This window comes from Octopus bimaculoides, chromosome 5 (assembly GCF_046866305.1).
Source record: "Octopus bimaculoides isolate indiv1 chromosome 5, ASM4686630v1, whole genome shotgun sequence".
NCBI classification, from domain to species: Eukaryota; Metazoa; Mollusca; class Cephalopoda; order Octopoda; family Octopodidae; genus Octopus; species Octopus bimaculoides.
In genome coordinates, this window is record NC_142932.1 from 112,972,271 (window position 1) to 112,995,430 (window position 23,160).

The 23,160-nt window shown below is 34.1% G+C and overlaps 1 protein-coding gene across 3 annotated transcripts in view; it reads left to right on the forward strand.

The window, feature by feature from the left end:
* Positions 1-14,594, forward strand: part of LOC149135685 (uncharacterized) — a 42,673-nt gene extending 28,079 nt beyond the window's left edge. For all 3 annotated transcript variants that reach the window (XM_089352973.1, XM_089352974.1, XM_089352975.1), the window contains 6 exons: positions 2,457-2,605; positions 4,158-4,235; positions 6,328-6,382; positions 7,220-7,300; positions 9,275-9,409; positions 10,612-14,594. In XM_089352973.1, the coding sequence (XP_089209099.1) occupies positions 2,457-2,605; positions 4,158-4,235; positions 6,328-6,382; positions 7,220-7,300; positions 9,275-9,409; positions 10,612-11,543 (1,430 nt within the window). In that variant the 3' untranslated portion in view covers positions 11,544-14,594. The remainder of the gene's footprint in view (positions 1-2,456; positions 2,606-4,157; positions 4,236-6,327; positions 6,383-7,219; positions 7,301-9,274; positions 9,410-10,611) is intronic.
* Positions 14,595-23,160: the final 8,566 nt, after the last annotated feature.

Here is a 23,160-nt window from a genome sequence, read left to right on the forward strand (position 1 = left end):
TAAATGTTTTAAGCTGTTTGTGTTTAGCTCTAGAACAACTTTTGTGAAGCAAGCTTGTAATTAAAAGCCTTCCACTTGTGTCATTCATCCTATTTTAAGGGCTATTTACAATTATATGACTCTGTGTCCTTTCTTTAAAATATTAAGGCTTGAGGAAGATTTGGCTGCTATTTTGGGAAAGTCAAATAACCACATAGAAGCTTCTTTGTTTAACCTTTAGCATGCTTAGACACGTCATGCTGCTATACAAATTGTAAATGTAGGTGCATTGTGTTGTATTGAGAGGGAGAAAACTCATAGTGATATGATGCACCTACAGTATGCTAAAGGTTAAGATGGAAGTGTCTGATGTGAGGGAGATTTGGTTGTTATTTCTAGTTGGTCAAACACATACAGACTCTTGATGACTCACAGTGTATAAGGTTTACCACTTTGGCATATATATCCACTTCATTAACTTATATTTCTGTTGCAAATGTTGACTGATATATACAAAAAGACGGAATCATATGTTTACCTGAAGCTGATCTGTAGCTAAACAATGATGAGAACAATGACAGCAACAACAACAACAACAACTCAGATATCATAAGCAAATGAAATAAAATATAGGTGGTAACTCAACTGTCTAGAAACAGCAGTCGAAATCTTATTATTATTAGAACCTAAACATCTTAAAAAAGGATAAATGCATTGGGTAATAAAGTCAAGTGCCTGAAAAAAATTTCAGACAGTCATAGCTAGAATGCTTTTTGATCAAAGACTTGCTTAGTCAAAGCTGACCAGTGACTAAACATCACTGTTGCTTCTACTGCCATTACGGTTACCGCCACCGCCACCATCACTGAATTTGTGAGTTCTTTACTTTACGCCATTATTACAACGCTATTTTATGTTGTCTTAGTGCTGAATGAAGAAGATAGCATTTTGACACTTAAAAATGACCACTGATAAGATTATTGGAACAAACGAGAAAGTTCTAGTAAAAAAAAAAAAATTTTAACAGTATTTTGTGACATAGAAACTCATAAATTTATTCTGTACGAATACCTTTTTCACCCCTAAATATTTATAATTGTATATAAATTCATTAGTTACTATAATTTATTAGTTTCTTTTGCATATTCTTAGTTTATGTATGTATATGCAAATATAGTATTGGTATATTCCATTTATGTTCCTTAGAAATTAAATAAATAAAGAATTTTGCCATGTACGAATATTTATCTCCCCCCACTGTATATATATATATATATATATATATATATATATATATATATATATATATATATATATATATATATATATATATATATATATATATATGTATATATATATATATATATATATATATATAGAAAGAATCATTGATCATAGAACAAACATCAAATTCGAGTCAACGACTTTATATATAACACCACACCTCAAACATTTAATCACATATGAATATTACCATGGTTCTGAAACATAAAAATATACATATACAAAAAACACAGAAGGTAAAAATATATATGCAAATAGAATACAAATATATAGAATGGCTTCTCAAAAAGGTAAATACGAACGACTAAAAATTCATAAAAATTCTAGAGTGTATCATGCTACTAAAAAACTAAATAAACTAAGATAAAATAAAATATCAATCGGCTAAAAAAATTTTTTTTTAAAGTTTTTTTTTACTCCCCTCACACAAGAGTACACCCCAAAAGTTCAATTTTTAAAACTATGGCAGGTTAGAGTCCAGGAGCAAAAAGAGTTCCACAAAAACAATTCAAACACACCTATGGCCATTTTGAGAGTTCATTGCCGTGGTTCGATTACATTTAAAGTGCATCTCGGCAACGACTCCCTCATCGGGTAAACAGGAAACACGGACAAAACAAAACAAAAATAAAAAGTCGTTGACTCAAACTTGATGTTTGTTTTATAATCAGTGATTCTTTATCTCTGCCTCAATTACATTTGAGCACTTCTTTCTCGTAGTCCTATAAACCCTTTTGTTTCCATCAAAAGAAACAAAAATTATTTCTTGTCATGTGTGTACATATATATATATATATATATATATATATATATATATATATATGCATCTATGTGTATGTGTCTTTGCCTCTGTGTTTGTCCACCACCACCACTTGACAACCAGTGTTGGTGTGTTTACATCTCCATAACTTACCATGATAGGGGTCAATCCATTTGACTAAAAATTCTTCAAGGCAGTGCCCCAGCTTGGCCACAATCTAATGACTGAAAAAAGTAAAAGCCAAAAGCTAAAAGCATATTAGTCTATTAACCCAGCCATCAGTCTTTACAGTTAGACACCAATCTATAAATTCAAACACCTGACCTGAATAACCAACCACTATTACATAATTTGATGTTTAAACATTTGTTATTCAACTCTACAGTAATTTCTTGACAATTCACAAATGTATATTGCTTCCTGTCTCTTGCAGAGTGTGTGTCATTCCATTGTAAGAATGAAAAAGAATTTTTAGCAATTAGTTTAAGCCATCTGGACAAAAGAACTGCAAAGTATAATGTATCCGTCACTTTAAAAAATGATCCATTGCTGATAACATGGTGTGAGCAAACATTTCATATGGTAAATTGAAGCATAAATTATATCTCCTCTCATACACGTACAAGATAAATGTTTGCTTGTGTATATTATCATACTTATTATTATTAATATCAACATTATCATTATCTTCTTTGTTTTAATATTACTTTTTTTTATTAGATTGTGAATTCGTGGAACCATTAGCATGCTGGGCAAAATGCTTAACTGCATTTCATCCATCTTTATATTCTGAGTTCAAATTTTGTCGAGGTCGACTTTGCCTTTCAGCCTTTTGGGGTAGAAAAGAAAAGTACCAAATGAGCAATGAGGCTGATGTAATCAACTTACCCATCTCCTGAAATTACTGGCCTTGTGCCAGAATTTGAAACCAATATCATTTTTCTATTAGAATTGCTAGATTTAGTTATGTTCCTTTATATTCTCAGTTCAAATGCTGCCAAGATCAATTTAGCTTTTATCCTTCCAGGATCAATACGATGAAACAATAAGGCAGTAACTAATACTGTCCCTTGAAAACTGTTTGGCCTTACACCAATGTTAGAAATCAATATTTTCCTTTATTGAAATGAAATAGATGAATCACTTCAACTTTTTTTTTAATATTTTTTCTTTGAGACCCTCTCTTCCTTATTGGTTTTTCTCTGCTTTAGTTATCTCTGACTGACTCATATAATAGTTTTTCTCTTAGCATTTTCACTGTATGTCCATACAAGTACAATTGTCCACCAAACACATTGGCTAAAGCCTTTAATGCCTAGCTACTCTTGTGCCCTGCTTTTCATATGTCACCATTACACATCCAAAAGATATTCTTTACCTCAGTTCTCACCAGCTTCTACAAGTCTGCTATATTATTACTGCCTCTCTCTCTCTCTCCATTACCATCTCTTAGTTTATCGTTGCAATTTGATGATAAGCTCTGAACCAGTGAAGGAACTCTATGTGGTTTCTTCACTTACAAGATATATAAGATGCAATAATTACAGCTGGAATCCTTTGATTGTTAACCTGTTCAATCAGAGGCAACGTATAGCTAAACAGCAGCAGCAACAGCAGCAACAACAACAACAACAACAACATGATGAACATTGTAAGACTGTTCTAGTATTATTGAAGACAAAATGCTGCCTGACATTTTGCCCAACATGCTAATGGTTCTGCCACATTGCCACCTAGAATAGGAAATAAAATATTGATTTCTAACACGAACACAAATCACATGTTTTGGTTGGGGAGGACATAGAACACATTCTGTTGATTAGATTGACTCCATTACTTAACTGGTGCTTACTTCACCACCCTGGAAAATAAACAACAAAACTGACCTTCATAGGGATTTGGGCTCAGAGTATAAAGTCAATTAACTAAATATCACAAGACAAGTTTGACACCACCTATGATGTTTAATATATCATTCTTAATAGATAACAAATAAAACTAATAACTATTTTGTCATATAAAATTGTAATTAAAAATTCTTGTAATTGTTAATTGAATATTATATGATTTTTAAAAGAAATAGGCATATGTTTTTAAATGAAAATTAACTAGATTTAATCCTTTTTTTCTGAAGCATCATCAAACCAAAAAAGCCCAGGTTTTTTTCAACTACTCTTGCTTCCAAGAATGTAAACGAACGTATCGAGTAATGGTGAGTAATTTAAAGATTTCTTCGAAAATAGTTAAATATTAATAGACACAAGCATAGGCAACCATGTGGTTTTGGGTTCAGTCCAACTGAACAGAACCTTAGGCAAGTGTCTTCTACTATAGAGTCAAGCTCACCAATGCCTTATGAGTGAATTTGGTAGGTGGAAGCCATGGAAACTCATTGTGTTTGTGTATGTATGTATGTCTCTCTCTCTCTCTTCTATTTTTTAATTTTTATAAATCTTCCACTGAGGAGGTAACCGGTTTCCAACAAAGATACAAGGCTCCGTTTTTGGGATGTAGTTGACACAGGAAAATTCACATTTGGAACTTGAGAAAAGTCTTGCATATTTTTACTGTTCCACTTACAGACTGCACTTGTAATGTACGAATTAGCCGGTAGATTTCTCTTTCTGAAAATCCCAGTTTATCCAGATTCTCCTTTAAGCATTTACTAACAAAACCTAATGCTCCAATTATTATTGGTATGAATATGAATTCATAGTCTGAATATAGAAGCTGGAGGTTTTGAAGTAGTTGTCCATAGGTATCCTCTTTTTCTTTGATTTTCAAAGAGATGTATATATGTATGTATGTATGTATGTTAACATGATAAACGGACATTAAAGGATGATGATGGTGATATTTATATATCATCATCATCATCATCATCGTCGCTTAATGTCCGCTTTCCATGCTAGCATGGGTTGGACGATTTGACTGAGGACTGGTGAAACCAGATGGCTACACCAGGCTCCACTCTGATTTGGCAGAGTTTCTACAGCTGGATATATATATATATGAGCGTGTTTTTGTGTCTGTATTTGTCTTCCCCCACCCACACCCTACGACTGCTTGCTATAAGTATTGATTTTATATCCCCATAACTTAGCAGTTTGGCAAAAGAGAATGGTGGACTAAGTACTAGACTTAAAAATAAGTCCTGAGGTCAATTTATCTGACTAAATCTTTTCAAAGTAGTGCCCCAGCATAGCCACAGCCAATGACCAAAACAAATTCATTGAACGAATTACAGGACTGTTTAGATGATTATTCATATTGTATTGTTTGCTTTTAAATAATTATAAGCTGATTTAACTTAACAAATGACATTAATGAATGAGCAATTTCCAAGGTTTGAAATTAATAAGAGACCTTACTCTAAGTAGATTTTATAAAATTTTGTAAAAATTATAGTTTGGGTTGCAAAAACAAAAGCCTATGAGCATTATAGAACTCCATTGACTTATGAAATGAAATAAATTTATTGCAGATTAAAATTTGTCTATTGACCTAGATTTTCTAATTCAATAGAAACAGCAGGTGTTAAATATTAAACAGCCAATAGGGTGCACTTAAATACAAAACGTTTCAATGAATCCATTCACCAAGTGTTCAATGGTTGGTGCTCAGCTTGGACATCTATTGATCAATGTCACTACAACATTAGACATGCTTATATAACAATATATTTCATATAATTACAATATGGAAGACACATATTAACCATTCAGGAACATGCAAAAACCGTTGACTTACTTAAATATTCATTATTTGGTGTCAACCTTTTCATTGTTACATCTGCAATGCAGTCACTGAAGCTTAGTTGTTAATATGTGCCTTTGACAAAGGTAGCAAGCTGGTAGAGCTGTTATCGTTCCAGGCAAAATGCTCAGCAATATCTCGTCTGTCTTTGTGAAGATATGATCTTGGAGAATTTAAAAAATTGCAAATGTTAGAGACGGTGCTGTTAGTGCCAGTCAGCGAATATGGTTCACTTACAATTTCGATTTCGATTTCACTTACCCCAACAGGTCTTCATAAACAGAGTATAGTGTCCAATGAAGGAGAGATTGCATTATATATATATATATGTGTTTGTGTGTGTGTGTGTGTGTGTGTGTGTGTGTGTGTGTGTGTGTGTGTGTGTGTGTGTGTGTGTGTGTGTGTGTGTGTGTGTGTGTGTGATCTAATTCATGTACATCCATAAAGTAATAGTCTATTTTTACATAGTAATTATTATCAAAAGTGCATGTTTTAGTGTCTCTTTTTAAATGTATGTTTATTCTTCATTTCTTTATATGATTGTTTAGGTGAAGCCCTTACAACTTAACAAACCATACTTAGCTACATTTTTAAGGATTCCATGTAAGTAATGTGACAGTTCTATTTTGAATGGCAAAAAACTTACGAACATTTTTCAAATTTCAATTATTCTATTTAGATCTTGATTGGGAAAGATAAAATGGCCTTTTCTTGAATGAAATTGTTCTGTTGTAGTTGGTCTTCCTTCTTGTTTACTCTTAGGTCAGTCTCATTTAGCAAATTCATGATAAAAACCTTTTCAGCCATGATTATCCTATGTTTTTGATTACATAGTTTGATATGTCTTTCTTTTAGCAAGATAGTAGGGTGTGATTTGAGGAAGATTTGGCTACTATTTCTAGCATGTCAAGCGATCACAAAACGGCTCACATATATTTTGGTTGGTTGATCGGTTTGTTGCTTAGCTGCAAGTTATCTTTATTGGAGTAGACATATGATCAACACTGTCTAGCCATAATAACACTCTATATTTGTGTGTGTGTGTGTGTGTGTGTGTGTGTGTGTGTGTGCATGCTAAAATATATATGCAAATAAATATATATTGAGTGAAAATCGTTATCAGTTACATAAAATATTTGATTTCTTCACTTATAGCAGTTATAATTTCATTATTGTACCAGATATGCTATTTTAATTGATTTCCTCTCTGTTTTTGGTAGATTCTAACTTCTAGCAATAAACTTAAGGAATCAATATCTTTTTAAAGATTTTATAATGGTATCTCATCTATCTTTACAACTAAAAACACTGATTCGATATTAAGTTTTATGCAGCATTTCAACTCTATTTTATACTGACATTATTTCTCTTGGTAAGAATTTAATTTTCAAATGCAATTCTACTTTCGTGGCTAATTAATATGTTGACTTTTGTGTCAAGGTAATTGGAACACTTCTTCAGAGCTTCAAGCAAAACAAAACTTGTGTGGAGATTTTGAACAGGAAACTACACTGGCACCAGGTGAGAAAAACCACTTAAATTTTGATTATTTGAAATTTAAATTTCAATTCTGTTACTTTCGTTTTATTAAAGAAACCAAAGTAAAATAAATGGATTTGTTTTTGGTTTTAACAATTAATATTCCTGTTCTTTTAGGCAGCAAGCTAGCAGAATTTTGCTGGAGAAAATGCTTAGTAGCATTTTGTATGTCCTTATGTTCTGAGTTCAAATTCTGCTGAGATTGACTTTGCCTGTCATCCTTTTTGGGGTTGATAAAATAAGTACCAGTTGAGTGCTGGGGTTGGTATAATTGGCTTGCCCCATCCCCTGAAATAGCTATCTTTGTGGCAGAATTTGAAACAAATATTCCAGTTCTTTGATCAATGGGACTACCCCAACCAGTTAGAATATTTCTGTGTCTGCAGAATAGTCTAAGTGGTCGAGTACTTGATAGACATTTGTAGTTTTAATGTAATTCTCAAGTTGACTTGTGGGACAAGAATAGGCCTTTACACTAAGGTACAATCCATCAGATGTCACAATGTAATTGGAGGAGTGATCTATAAGCATTTTCACCCTTAAAATAACCCCTAGGCAGAATTAAGGCAACTCATAATGGTACCAGGTTGGCTCTATGAATTATGGGTACAATTCTTCTAACGGGTTTCGATATAGCTTTTGACAACTTAGTTTCATTCACAGGAATTTTTCTTCTCAGTTCTTTAACCAGAAACAAAGCACTATGTCTATGTTTTTAGGAAGACCCTTTGGGACCAGTGAGACTTGAATAGTTACAAGTGGACAGCTGTTAAGTAAAATGAGCATTTTAGACAACCAACATTTAGGGAGTAGATATCAGGGTGTAGGGCCTAAGGTGATGAACACAATATAGGAGATGAGAGGAAGAAAAATGAGTGAGTCCTGAGTAGCATGAAACCAGCGAGCTCTGAGGAAAAGAGGTTGTTGAAATAGTTGAAAAAATAAAGAAAGGAGACAGTATGTCTGTAGGCCAGAACTTGGAGGGTATTAGTGTGTGACTTCATGCCAATCAATCAAATCACATTTTTCTTCATTTTTTTTTTGTCTTTTAGATAGGCACAAGCATGGTTGTGTGGTAAGAAGCTGGCAGAATCATTAGCATGCCGGGCGAAATGCTTAGCAGTATTTCATCTGCCGTTACGTTCTGAGTTCAAATTCCGCCGAGGTCAACTTTGCCTTTCATCCTTTCGGGGTCGATAAATTAAGTACCAGTTGCGCACTGGGGTCGATATTATCGACTCAATTCGTTCGTCTGTACTTGTTTGTCCCCTCTATGCTTAGCCCCTTGTGGGCAATAAAGAAATAAGAAGCTTGCTTCTCAACCACATGGTTCTGGGTTCAATCAACTGTGTGACACCTTGGGCAAGTGTCTTCTACTATAGCTTTGAGCCAACCAGAGCCGTGTGAATGGATTTGATAGAGGAGAACTGAAAGAAGCCCATCATGCATGTATGTGTGTGTGTGTGACCACCACCTGACAACTAGTGCTGGTGTGTTTACATACCTGTGACTTAGTGGTTTGGCAAAACGAACTAATAGAATAAGTATCAGGCTTCAAAGAAAAAGTACTGGGGTTGATTTGCTCATCTGGTGCCCCCAAATGGCCACAGACTAATGACAGAAACAAGTAAAAGATAAAATGTAAAGGATCTTGGGTGCCTTAATGTGTAGCAGTGACCCTATCTCTTTCCTTCTACACCAATAAGTTACTTATACAGGGTGGGCCAAAAGTTAACACACTCTGGAATTGTCAAAAACATGCTTCAATTTTTCTAAGATAAAGAAAATGATGATGAATACACATGTTCTTGTACATGATGAGTAAAATGAATAATAATAATAATAATAATAACAACATGATATAAATAAAATGTCAAATGTTTTGGTGCATGACTTTTGACCTACCCTGTTGATATTTGATATGTTGAATTAATATTTTCTTTTGATATATTTTAGTGAGTTTTATTAGTACAACCAGTCAACCTTATTTTTCCACAACACACATCCAGCCACTGAAAGGCAGTAGTCAAGGCTCAGCTATTTGGATTTTGATCCTCGTTTTGATTTTATCTTTGATTATCTGCTTATTTAGTAAGTATATCTTTGAAATGTGATGATTATAATTTATAATTTTTATAAATTTAGAAGCTGTTTCAGTTTCTCTGTGAATGTGTTTAAAGTAGAACAAACACAGAATTAAAAGACGGTTAATAAGTATAGGCGCAGGAGTGGCTGTGTGGTAAGTAGCTTGCTTACCAACCACATGGTTCCGGGTTCAGTCCCACTGCGTGGCACCTTGGGCAAGTGTCTTCTACTATAGCCTCGGGCCGACCAAAGCCTTGTGAGTGGATCTGGTAGACGGAAACTGAAAGAAGCCCGTACTATATATATGTATGCATGTATGTATGTGTGTGTGTGTGGGGGGGGTTGTGTGTCTGTGTTTGTCCTCCAGCATCGCTTGACAACCGATGCTGGTGTGTTTACGTCCCTGTAACTTAGCGGTTTGGCAAAAGAGACCGATAGAATAAGTACTAGGCTTGCAAAGAATAGGTCCTGGGGTCGATTTGCTCAACTAAAGGTGGTGCTCCAGCATGGCCGCAGTCAAGTGACTGAAACAAGTAAAAGAGTAAGTCTGAATGTGAATTTTCTGTTTATCATTCAATTCAAAGAATTGCCGCTTAGCACTTTTTGTTCAGCAAACTAACAATTTGGTCAGTTCACTGCCTTGATAAAGGACCTATGAATAATAATGTGTAAATGTTGTTCTTTTTTGTTTTAACCCAACATTTATACATTTTTATATATGCCATGATAAAGCTAGAAAGAATAACATGGAAATATTAGGTTAAATAAAACCCTTTGGAAAAGTCAAAGACTGTCACATGGTTATCGAAGGGATTTTTTTAACCCAGTATTTACATGCTATTACTTATAGCTTTATCTACTTTGAGTCCCATCATTAAAAACTATTTCCCACATAATATTCACAAGATTCAAATACGCTTAGAATTTTCATTGTTTTGTTTCAACTGTTATATGCTAAGATTAAACACTTACAGTTTAGTGTGTAATCATACTTGCCTTCAGAGCACAACTAAACATAAACATGACATGTGGTAAAAAAAAATTATCACTTATTGTCAATGTATTTCATTTTATTGTTATCAATGTATTACATTTCCATTTCCTGTTTTATGCTTTTTTTTCTTTTCTTTTCTTCTTATATTGAAACATAAAATTTATATATACAATTTATATTATATATAAAATTTTCCAATCTGTCTGATTTACAGTGATACTTCAAAGAAGAAAATGTTTGAAATATTTACAGTGCACCAACATAAACCAGGATACAGCTCAGCAACAAGGCTTGGTTATATGTTTCCCTTACCCCATGGAGCACTGTGCCGCAGTCAAAGAACTAACAATAATGCTAAACAGTTATACAAGTTTACATGTCAGAAGTTCCCACAAAATGAAATTAAAAAGAAACAAATTGCTTAAGAAACAAATTCAACATGTTTATGACTATTTCAACACCTTCATCATTGTGCATTCAGATGGTTTGTATTATCATTACCAGAATGAGGAAAAAAATGGAATTGGTCAAGAAATGGCTGATTTTACAATTGAGCTTGTTAAATTCTGCACTAAAGATAATATGAATAAATTAAAAAACATTTTTCATGTAACATTTGAAGATCTAAGTAATTTTGAAAATTCTCAGTTATGCTCTGATTCCCAAGAAAATATTTATTACTTATACAGGCCAAATGTTTTGGGAAATAATAATAGTCTGGACTTGAATCAAATTGAAAATCTCTTGTGTGACATAAATGACCAACAGTCTGAAATACAACCAAGTAGACACCATGTAAAATTCCAAATGAACTGGAAAGAAAGTCGAGAAATACAAAATTTAAATGATGCTTTAGTTTCTCGAGACTATAAACAAAGGATGTTTCCTAATTGGTACACTGACATGTTCCCCAAATTTGAAATAAATGAAACTTTGTCTAACTTCAGTTTTGACAAGAATTCAAAAATTTCTGACTCTATGTCATTTGAAGTATATAAAAACAATACATTTATAAACTCTAGACTGAACGGAGGTGACAGCATAAGTTATACTGTTTCAGAAACTGGTAATGATCAGATATCTGTTCTCCTAGAGAGGATTAATGAAAGAAATAACAGAAATGTACAAAGTACACTTGAGTGTTAGTGGATAATTTGCTGGTCAAATATTTCAGAGGACACAAACCAGATTATAAGCTTGATGTTCACAATTTATATAAGAGTGGCATTTAAGAGAATCTATTACACGGACATGGTAAACATTATGAGCATCTTTGTATTAGAAATGCTCAGACAGCTCCCTAAAAATTAATAACTTCTTTTATCTAAGTAACCAAATTAGGAGTGGAAGTGGGTATGCCAAATGCATGGGGGTGAGTAAGGATGAGGTGAAGAAATTTCAGGGAGCTACTACTTCTACAGATAAAAGAAGGGTTTCTTTTTCAGAATGAAGGGTAGACTGTATGATGTTTACGCATGGTGATAAAACATGAGCCTTAAATGCAGAGATTTTTGTGAGGACTGGAAAGACATGCAGCAAACATGTTCAACTGGATGCGTGATGTTAGTGTGTACAATTAACACAATATAAATGAATTGGAAAAAAAGTCAAATATAAAAAGGAATCAGATGTGGTGTGTAAGAGAGAATATTGCACTTGTCTGGGCAAGTGATGTCCATGGATGATGACTGTTGTATATATATAATAAGTGATGAGCAATCAAAGTAGATGTAACACAGATGGAAATCAGAGCTATGCTCTGATTTACAAAGTAATATCTATTACTTATACAGACCAAATGTTTTGGAAAATAATAATGATCTGGACTTGAATCAAATTGAAAATCTCTTGTGCGACATAAATGACCAACAGTCTGCAATACAACCAAGTAGACACCATGTAAAATTCCAAATGAACTGGAAAGAAAGTCAAGAAATACAAAATTCAAATGATGCTTTAGTTTCTCGAAACTATAAACAAAAGATGTTTCCTAATTGGTGCACTAACATGTTCCCCAAATATGAAATTAATGAAATTTTGTCTAACTTCAGTTTTGACAAGAATTCAAAAATAACAGATTAAAAATGATTATGCCTGGGAAAGTAGTTTGAATTTAGATTTCCAGTCAAATAATTTTGTTTCTGGAACCATTTTCATATTCAGATAATATTTGAGACACTAAAACAGTAACCAAATATCTGTATTTCTCAAGAAATTAATTACAATAACATTTGATATCTTTCATTTAAATGTCATTAAAATGTAAATATGTTGAAAACATGAGGAGGACCATGTTGACAATACTTGGAATTAAATAACTGCACAATCTCTGATGGAACCAAAAGCTTTGTAGATGTGGAATTGGAATTAACATAAGTATAATAGTTAAAATGAAGATTAAAATTGCAGGGTCCAGAGAATGTTGCCATGAAGACTAGATAGTCTAACATTTCAGGTTCTTGTTCTTCAGCAAAAATAGAATAAAATGATGAAGTTATTATTTTTTTTTCCTTCTTCATATTTAAATCAAGAAGAAGATACTGCACATGGCCCTTCACAGAGGCATCCTGGATTGCTGGGAGGGAGGAAGAGAGTTATCTTCAAACTGGAGATTTGGCATAAATGCTTGCCATGGTGTATATTCCACTAATGACACCAAGGGTATCAGGTATTGGTGTTAAACTAGGTGATAGATTAAGTCTACTACTCAAGTAGATCATGGTGAGATTTGAACTCAGAATATAAAGAGCTGAAACAAATACTATAAAGCATCCGGTTCAACATTCTTATAAGAAGGTAGAGAACATTCATCCACCTGTGGTGATCAGCATTTGAAAACAAAGCAGCTTTCTGGAACCTAATCAGAACATTACATCAGAAGTTTACTTGTAAACAACTGGAAGAAGTGCATGTTCACTTGCACAAAATGAGACCTGCACTTGTTAATCGATGTCATCCAATTCTGCTCCACAACAACACTCAACTGCAAGTTTCCAAGATGACCTGCAGAAGCTCGCAGACTTGGGATAAGAAACTTTACCACATCTTCCATATTCTCCCAATTCTTTCGTCCACCAACTATCACATTTTCAAGTATCTAGATACTTTTTTAAGGCAAAAAGCCTTCTGTTCCAAAACAAAGGTCAAAACTGAATTCAAGGATTTCTTGGCATCAAAACCTTTGGATTTTTATTGAAGCGACATAAATGACCTTGTTAACCAATGGTAGAAATACAAAGCTGTTCATGAATCATATTTTGAATAATTAAACCTTTGTGTAAGTTCAGTTTTTCATGAATGTAGGCTTATTTTCAAAATCGGCCATTATTTTCTGAATAACCTAATATATTAAAACAGTTGTGTTTGTACCAAGACAAACGAAATTATGAACATAATAGTATTTTTGAAAAGTGATCATGTATAAAATAATGTTTATAATTTTTTAGACATTACTTTTATTTCACTTATAATTGCTTCCATTACAGTGCCAAATTTATGGTAACATAATAAGATTAATGAGGGTGGTGGGGAGGCAGAATTTCTAGAATGTTAGACGAAATGTCACTAGGTAATTAGTTAAGTCTTTTAATATTCTGTGTTCAAATTCTACCTTTTGCCCCTCCAGAGTTGATAAAATAAAACACTAATCAAGTACTGTAGTCAATTTAATTGGCTGAACCTTTCCTCTAAACTTTTGGTCTTGTCTGTATATTTAGATATTGTCACAATGGGATAAATACACAGCAAAGCTTATTAGTTTAATTTATTATACATGAGCTTATACATACTTATTATAAATAAATAAATCAATAGTTTACAACAACAACCAACATCATCATCATCATCATCATCATCATTGCCATCACTACCACCAACTTCATCATCATTATTGTTATTGTCAATACTATCACCACCAGTGTCCTCATTACTGTCATTATTATTGTCATCATCATCATCACCATCATCATCATCAGCAGCAGCATCATCATTATCGTCACCATCATTGTTGTCATTGTCATCGTCATTATCAGCGTCGGCGTCATCATCATCATCATCATCATCATCATTTTCAAAGTTCCCTGTTGATCATGTTTACTAACTTAATATGTTAAAATTTTGTAATATCAAGTCTCTTCAGCTCTCAAAGACTTTGTAAAAAATTCTTGCAGAATAAAAAGTGAAAACTAGATCTCAGTTCCAACGTCTCTTAGTCTTTTGATCAACCGATGTGGTGTGTTTCATTGTTGGTGCTGCATGACTCATGTCTCAGTTCTATAACCCAGGTTCTCTTCATTCCACCACTACCATATTTCTGTAGCAAAACCTTTGATCCGACATTATCAGTATTTTTTATCTTTTGTGGTGGGGGTCTCCATTTTAATCATATTTGGTTTCCCTGTATGTTACATGATCAGTTTATACAGTCATCTTCCATAACAACTTCTCCCTAGTGATGACATGATTTCTTCCATCTAATTTGATGTGTGTATGGCTTAGTGGTTTGGGTATTAGATTCATAAGGTTGTGAGTTCGATTTCCTGTAGTGCATTGTGACCTTGAGCAAGGCACTTTTTTCACTTTGCTATAGTTGACTCAGCTCGCTAAAATCAGTTATACCTGTATTTCAAAGGGCTATCATTGTTATATTTTGCATCACACTGAATCTCCTTGAGAACTACGTCAATGGGATGCATGTCTGTGGAGTACTCAGTCATTTACTTGTTAATTTCATGAACAGGCTCTTCTGTTGATCGGATCCAATGGAACCCTCACCACTGTAACTGACAGAGTGCCAGTTATTACCAGAATGAGATGATTGGGCATGGCTGCTTGGATGCTGATGATTTGACACATCTGACTGGACACTCAACCTGATTTGGCTGCTGTACATTTTGGCACTGGAGGGAAACACACACACACATACATGCACATGCATACACATACAGATAGAAAGAGTGAGAGAGAGAGATAACAATTTTTTAATTGAACATGGTTAACAAAAATATTTTTCCTCGGCGCATACACAAAGAGGAAATTGCTCAAGCACACATAAAGAAAGAAGGACGAAGAGAAAGAAGAAAGGAAGCATTAAACTGTCTGATGCTAAATAAGTCAGCATTGAATTTGTGATTCCCAATAGATGGGGACCAAAACAGTTGCACCAAAACATCTCATACATATTTCCTATTAACCCCTCAAAATTCATCATCTTAAAACATGCAAGATGTAACAGCCAAATCTTTCTAAAATCACATGTCGTGCTTGTTGATGGACCTTTGCTGGTTGGTATTAAGTTTAGCTGAGTATTATCCCATAACAAATCAATTACAAACATTGTTGGAATAACATTTTATTTGTCTAAGTAATTACAATATTTACAAAATTGCTTCACTGTTTGCCAGAAGCATAATGCGGTGTGCTCAAACGTGGTTATAATAAAACTAACAATTGAGATTAGTTTTGCATGAGAGGTAGGTATAATGCTTATCCATCCAAGTTCAAGAATTCCTTTCAACTTGGGGCTGAACCTCAGCCAAGGAAAGCTTATTGAAGTAAGCGCTTGTGCTGCTCTCTGGCTTGCTTTGGAAAGAGGTGAAGATATGTGTTCTCTGGTGGCTTTCTCAACCTCTGCACTGATTCTGGTGCTCTTTCACTTTTATAATCCCTTTTGTGGAAGAAGCATCATAGAACATTCGATGATATGGAGTAATATTTCTACAAGCTGATTGGTTAGTAATCAGGGCACTTCACCTAAACATGGACTGGACTCAGCTATCAAAGCTGCGAGGTTTCATTTCTAGACCTCACTACACACATATTATTGTATTAGTTCTTTTTTTTTTTAAAGGTAGGATTGTTATCAGTGGGACTAAACAACAACAACAACCCCTTGGTCTACGTTTCCTCAATTTTGTATGTTTCCTTTCATATTCTTTTTGAATCATCTTACTACTTTCATCTGCTTTGCTGCACATCCATCACTATAGCAATTCTCTTTACAGATTTCATATTTAAATCTCAACAAAACTGGATTTCTACATTGTAGAATTTTGTGAGATTTTGTTCAGAGCTTCCATATAAAGCAGATGACAATTATTTAAAGATACTTCAAGTTGGGGGGAGGAGGTTACTCCTACATCAAAAGCACAAAGGTGAGAGTAAGTCACCTTGGAATATGTTCATTATTATTCAGTACTACCGATGTTACTACACAGTAAAATGAGGTACACACACACACTCATGTAGGTGAACAGTGTGAAATATTTCTAAATGGTTTTCAATAGTCAATTCACACATTTCTTACTATCTCTGTTAATATATTTCTTCTTAGCTAACCCTTGCAACCAGAGGAAGCATTTTTGATCATCTACTGTAAATTTATAATTCTTAATGTGCATGAACATGTGCACTCTAGAACTAACCTAAAAATATTATGTGTAGTTGATGTAAAAATTTGGAACCTTTGATGCATTTTTGGCATTAAATAAATTACAATTAGAGAATTTAGACATGTATGTTGTTATTGAAAACACTTTTAATATGGCTACTGTATTAGAAATATAATCTTACTCAAATATTACAAATTCAGTCTAGCCTTGTTATTTTTTAAGTCAGCATCATTTTAACCTCATTTTAAGGAGGAATTTCTTTTTGCCCTTTTTGCATCAGGCACACAATCATGAGGTAGTGAGTTTGATTCTCAGACTGGGCTGTGTCTTGTCTTCTTGAGAGCAAGACACTTTATTTCATGTTGCTCCAGTTCACTCAGCTGTAGAAATGAGTTGTGATATCATTGGTGCCAAGATGTATCAGCCTTTGCCTTTTCCTTGCATACCATCAGTGGCATGGAGAGGAGAGGCTGGTATGCATGGGCGACTGCTGGTCTTCCACAAACAACCTTGCCCAGACTTTTGGAGGACAACTTTCTAGGTGCAACCCATGGACATTCATGACAAAAGGGGGTCTTTGCCCAGTTGATCCAAAGGTTAAAATGTGATCTAGTAGCATATAGTAATGTATTAATCAAAGTGAAGAATTTAATAAATGGGTTAATATATAGGTTTATTCCTCAATTTTTACAATATTTACATTCAATAAATTGAACTATGACAAACTAACTGATTAACTGATTAGTTAATTAGTTAATTAGGTGGTTGATAATAATCCTTTCTACTATAGGTGCAAGGCCTGAAATTTAGGGAAAGGGACTTATCCATTATAGTAATCCCAGAGTTCGACCTCAGTGGGAATTGAAGTCAGAATGTAAAGACAGACGAAATGTTGCTCGGCATGCTAAGGTCTTAGGTCGCTGATAATAATAAAAGTCAGTGAGACATAACCAGTGCATGTTTTTATTGACAAAATGACCCTCCTATGGTGCAAAAACGTGTTTCAACACAAGATTTTACATTAAGAATCCTGAAAGCAAATACAGAAACGAAATTACCAACGTTCCTATTTAATAAATAAACATTTTCAGAGGCTGGCTTTAAAGATAAAGTTTACCATTATTTATAAATGATAACTTAAAAATTACATTTATATGAAAAGATTAAATATATTAAAAAGCTTCGAAAATTTATAAACCAAGGGAAATAACTCTACTTTTAGATTCAAGGGAGATGATACCTTTCACAAGATTTTTTTCTTTTTTTTTGCGATAACTTTTTGGAGAGTGAATGGATTGAATCGACGCCAAAGTGTTTAATTTCTTTCTAAAACTATGCTTTTCCAACAAATGTCAATTTACAGATAATCCCACGAAACATTAGCTGCATCTGCCTCTTTAATTTGGGAAGACACATATTGTTTTGATCATCATCAACATCATTTAACGTCCGCTTTCCATGATGTCATGGGTTAGACGTTTGACTGGAACTAGCAAGCTGGAGAGCAGCACAAGGATGTTTTTTGAAAAATAGACTTTAAAAAAAATTCTTTTTTAAAAAAGCTTCTATATATATATATATATTATAGTAATCCCAGTGTTCAACTGGGACTTATTAATTAAATTTAAATGTTTAAGTGAATCTAACGGTTTTTGTGTGTTTCTTAAATGGCTTATAAACACCTTCCATTCTGCAATTGTTTTCGTTCCAGCACACGATCTCAGATCAGGTCGCTTGCTATGCAAGTACATCTCCGTAATATATATATATATATATATATATATATATATATATATATATATATGACAAATGTAAGACGGAAGATGGAATATATGAGAATTTATGCAATAGTTTCGACTCATCTAGCATCGATTCCTCGTTGAAGCTATTGCATAAATAGGCTAAAATATCTAAATATTTTTTTTTAGTTTTCTACCCAAAGTGCATCAGAATATATTTATTTTCTCTAAAGTGCACCAGAAATATAAACAATTTCAAAATAGTTGTTCAACAAGAGATTGTTTTTATGAAACTTCTCATGAATTTAGAGCTTGGTAGTGGTTAAGAGTGCGGGTTACTAACCCTAAGATTCCGAGTTCGATTCCAGACAGTGACCTGAATAATAATAATAATAAAATAAAACTTGTTGAAAATTATCTTCTATAATATGAATGTACAAGTTTTGAGGTTTTTTCAAGAGAAACATCTATTAATTTCTAAGAAATATAAAATTTTAATCTCTTTCAATATAGGATTCTTGGACTTCAACACACTTGTTGTAGTACTCTAGCCACTTCATTAAGTCTCCATGGAAATCCTCCAAAGTGAAGGTGTCCAGGACTCTTGTCACAAGCTTCTTCATCTTCTCCCTCACCTTGGGGAACAACCAAAAGTTACAGGAAGCAAGGTCTGGACTATAGGGAGAGTGAGGGACAGTTTTGATGCCTGTCTGTATCAAGTAGTTGGCTACCAGGATGGATTTGTGAACTGGTGTATTGTTTTGGTACAGGTGCACTGGCCTTTTGCAATGAAATCTCTTCTTGAACTTATTCAAAACCTCATCAAAGAACTCTTCGTTGACCGTCTGGCCAGAGGGAACCCAGTGGATGTAGACAATTCCTTTGCTGTTAAAAATGGAGACCATCATAAGCTTCCTGGTAGACTTGCTTTGCCTGACTTCTTGTGCCATCAAAAAACAGATGCTCAGCTCATACAAGTTAATCCATGACCAGTCTGGAGCATTTCATAAATTTCCGTAGTGTTTTTTTTCAGTTTAACACTAAACTTTATTGCATAGCAGATTTCCAAATTGTCTTCACATCTCAGCAGCAATTGACAAGCAAGTCAGCTGTGACAAGCAGTGTTTAGGTAGGGTGTGTTCAAAGTGCTGCTACAGTCATCTCCTTCAATCTGGAATAACAAAAGTTGGTAGGTCAGCTTATCAGATGTATAGTAATGATGTACTAAAATTACAATAATGTAGGACAGTTATAACTGCCTCTGCTAAAAAAGCCTCCAAACTTCTTGAATGCTCCTTGTAAATCAATCCAAGCTGCTGTCTGCTGTTCATGATAAGAATAAAAATATTCAGGCTGTCAATACTTTATTTGAAAACTTGTGTTATGTAGAGTTTTTTTCTTTTCTTTTTTTCCAGGAAGCAAAATGGACCTCACTACTTTTCCAGCAATGTAGTTTATGATATTTTTTTATTTTTTCCTTCTACTTGTTTCAGTCGACTGGACTGTGACCATGAAGGATTTTAGTCAAACAAGTCAACTCTAGTACTAGATTGTTAATTATGTACACTGAAGCAGTCTTTTTCTAAGGGCTTGTGGGCTGATACCATATAGATGTTGCTGTACCATAAAAGAAGGAATACAGAAATTTACCTCTAATGAAGCAGAAAACAATTTTCTGAGATTGTTGTCAGCATCATTATTTTCATTTAACATCCATGTTTCATGCTGGCATAGGTGGACAGTTTGACAGAATCCAGTGGGTCCAAGGATTGCATCATTTTTTAGTGTCTGCTTTGGCATGGTGTCTATGACTGAATGCCTTTCCTAACACCAACTATTTTACCACATGTATTGGATGCATTTCTCATGCTACCAGTACTAGTCACATAGCCATGCGGCTGGCAAGAGTACAAAACCTAAGATGGTGGTGTTTTTTATGCTTGGAGATGAGGGTTAAGATATAAGGAAAAGGATTAGGCAGAGCAGATCTTCTGGAATACCAATATCATAAACAACATTTTCTCCACCACTATCTCCCTTTGTTAAATTCTCATCTTCTTACCTACAGCTGCCAAGTTTGAATGATCCTTTGTACAGTTATACTCAGGTAGTACTGATCTCGCTACCCTTCCAAGTTTCCCTTCAGTTGCTGTCCTTAAAGTTACTTCATTATTCATTAAACTGTCCTCTGTCCAAGGGTGTGAATAATAAAAAAAAAATTGAAATTCAGAAGTTATCTCTCTGATCTATTTTCCACCTCAAACATATCCAAAGAAAGAATAATTAATAATGGCCTACAAAACCTTGAATTCCTATCTATCTTCAGCAGTTATTTTTATGCTCAACAACATGAGTTAATAAGAAAACCTCTAAATAGTTACTTGAGCTGCTAAAATTAAAAGCCATATTTCCCTCAGAATAAACCAACTGTTTAAAAACCGGCTAAACACTTTGGATGCACTCAATTGATAATAAAAAAAACAGCTGGCTAATGAACAACAATGCTATTGATTATTTGTTATCAGGACTGTCTTTACGATTAAACAATCCTTTACATACTTCAAAAAAGTGATTGGTTCAATTATTTCTGTGAATACATTTATAGGTTTATACAACCTGAGGCTAAACTACATAGCATTGCTGATTTTTCTAGGCTGAGTCAACCGGAACATTGAAAGTGCCAACATGGATTGATTTAAGGTATGGAGAATGTTTGAACCACAGAAACAGTTGTAGCTGGAATACAGATTTAGAAGAAAGTTGAAATTTGTTTGAATCCAGTGTTGTAATTTTGTTTGCGTGAGCTCATCCTCATCCCAAGAACAAACAAGGAAAATTACTTGCATAGTAAATGTGGGTTACTGGTTGTGCGTATTGTGTAATTAGAACTGTCTGCAAGTTGAAGTTCCCCAAACAAGTACCACTGAAATTCATGACATATCTATAAGACATCGAAAAATATCTCCTTTCATCACTGAATAGGGTGACATGCCTAACTGTACAGAGAAAACAAGACCAATACAAAACAATATATGCCAATGTAATCACAAAATGTATTTTATACATTGACATCCAAACAATAACTGTGTCAATGACAAGATCATAGTTAGGCAATGAAAATTCTGACACACCAAAAAATATATGTAAAGTGACTTAACACCCAAACACTTGCATGTGATTCAGGAGTGGTGCAGTGAACAATTTAAATAGGTGTCAACAACTATATTTTTCACATAAATATCTGCACAATATTGAAAAGAATTTGCTCTTCATGTAAACAAACTAAAATAGTGCTCTGACTCACATTTGACCTGTAATTGCTAAGATTTCTCTCACAGACAATGCAGAAACAAAAGCTGTGACAAGCTTTAGCACTCTTGAATGTATTTAACATTCAAATCCAGAAGTTAGGGAACAATGATATGATTTACAAGATCAGGCATGACCTGAGTCTAAACTGTAACTACAGAAACAGAAATTAACAACAAAGCCTCCAAGTCATCATTTGACCTGCTAAAAAGCAGCCAACTCTCCTCAAATCACTTTCTACAATCTTTGGAAAGTAAAAGCAACATTGAATAACAAGGTCCTTGATAGACTATCTGATTAAAGATGCAATGACCATAGCTTGAAAGCTTTGTTTATTGGTTTGCTCCATCAATGTTAATTTGTGGTAAAACAACAATTACAATGAGCCAGCAAGGGAGACTCTTAATAGTCACTTGCCTGCTAGAAACAGCAGCCAAATCTATCAAATCTCACACTACTATCTTAAATAGTAAGAACACATTGGATAATGTAATGTCTGATACAATAGGATTGTCATGGATGGAGCCATTGATTATAGGTCTGCTCCATCACAAGGTTGGTCCAGGACTAAACAATTACAACTACAAATGCAAATAAGAATGATGATGGACTAAACAACCATAACTATGGAAAAAAGAAAGACCTCCCCCCTGAACACAATGTAATCTAGTAGAGTTACCTTCAAACAAAAAGCCAACAAGGGAGCTTCTACATCAGAGATTCTCAGCCAGGATCCATATGGTCCTTGAAGATCCACATAAGATTTTGCTGTTAAAATTCACAAGCAAAAAATACTTCTACAATGCACAAAATATTTATTCTTTTACTTTATTCTTTTACTTGCTTCAGTCATTTGACTGCGGCCATGCTGGAGCACCGCCTTTAGTCGAGCAACTCGACCCCAGGACTTATTCTTTGGAAGCCTAGTACTTATTCTATCGGTCTCTTTTTGCCAAACTGCTAAGTTAAGGGGACGTAAACACACCAGCATCGGTTGTCAAGCGATGATGGGGGGGGGGACAAACACAGACACACACATATATATATATATATATATATATATATATATATATATATATATATACGACAGGCTTTCTTTCAGTTTCTGTCTACCAAATCCACTCACAAGGCTTTGGTCGGCCCGAGGTTATAGTAGAAGACACTTGCCCAAGGTGCCACGCAGTGGGACTGAACCCGGAACCATGTGATTGGTAAGCCACCCAAGAAAAATGTAAATCAAAGGGGTCCATAGGAGAAAAATGGCTGAGAACCAGTTTTACCCGGTTGCTTGAAACCAACAAAGGATCTTCTACATGGTTGCTTGAT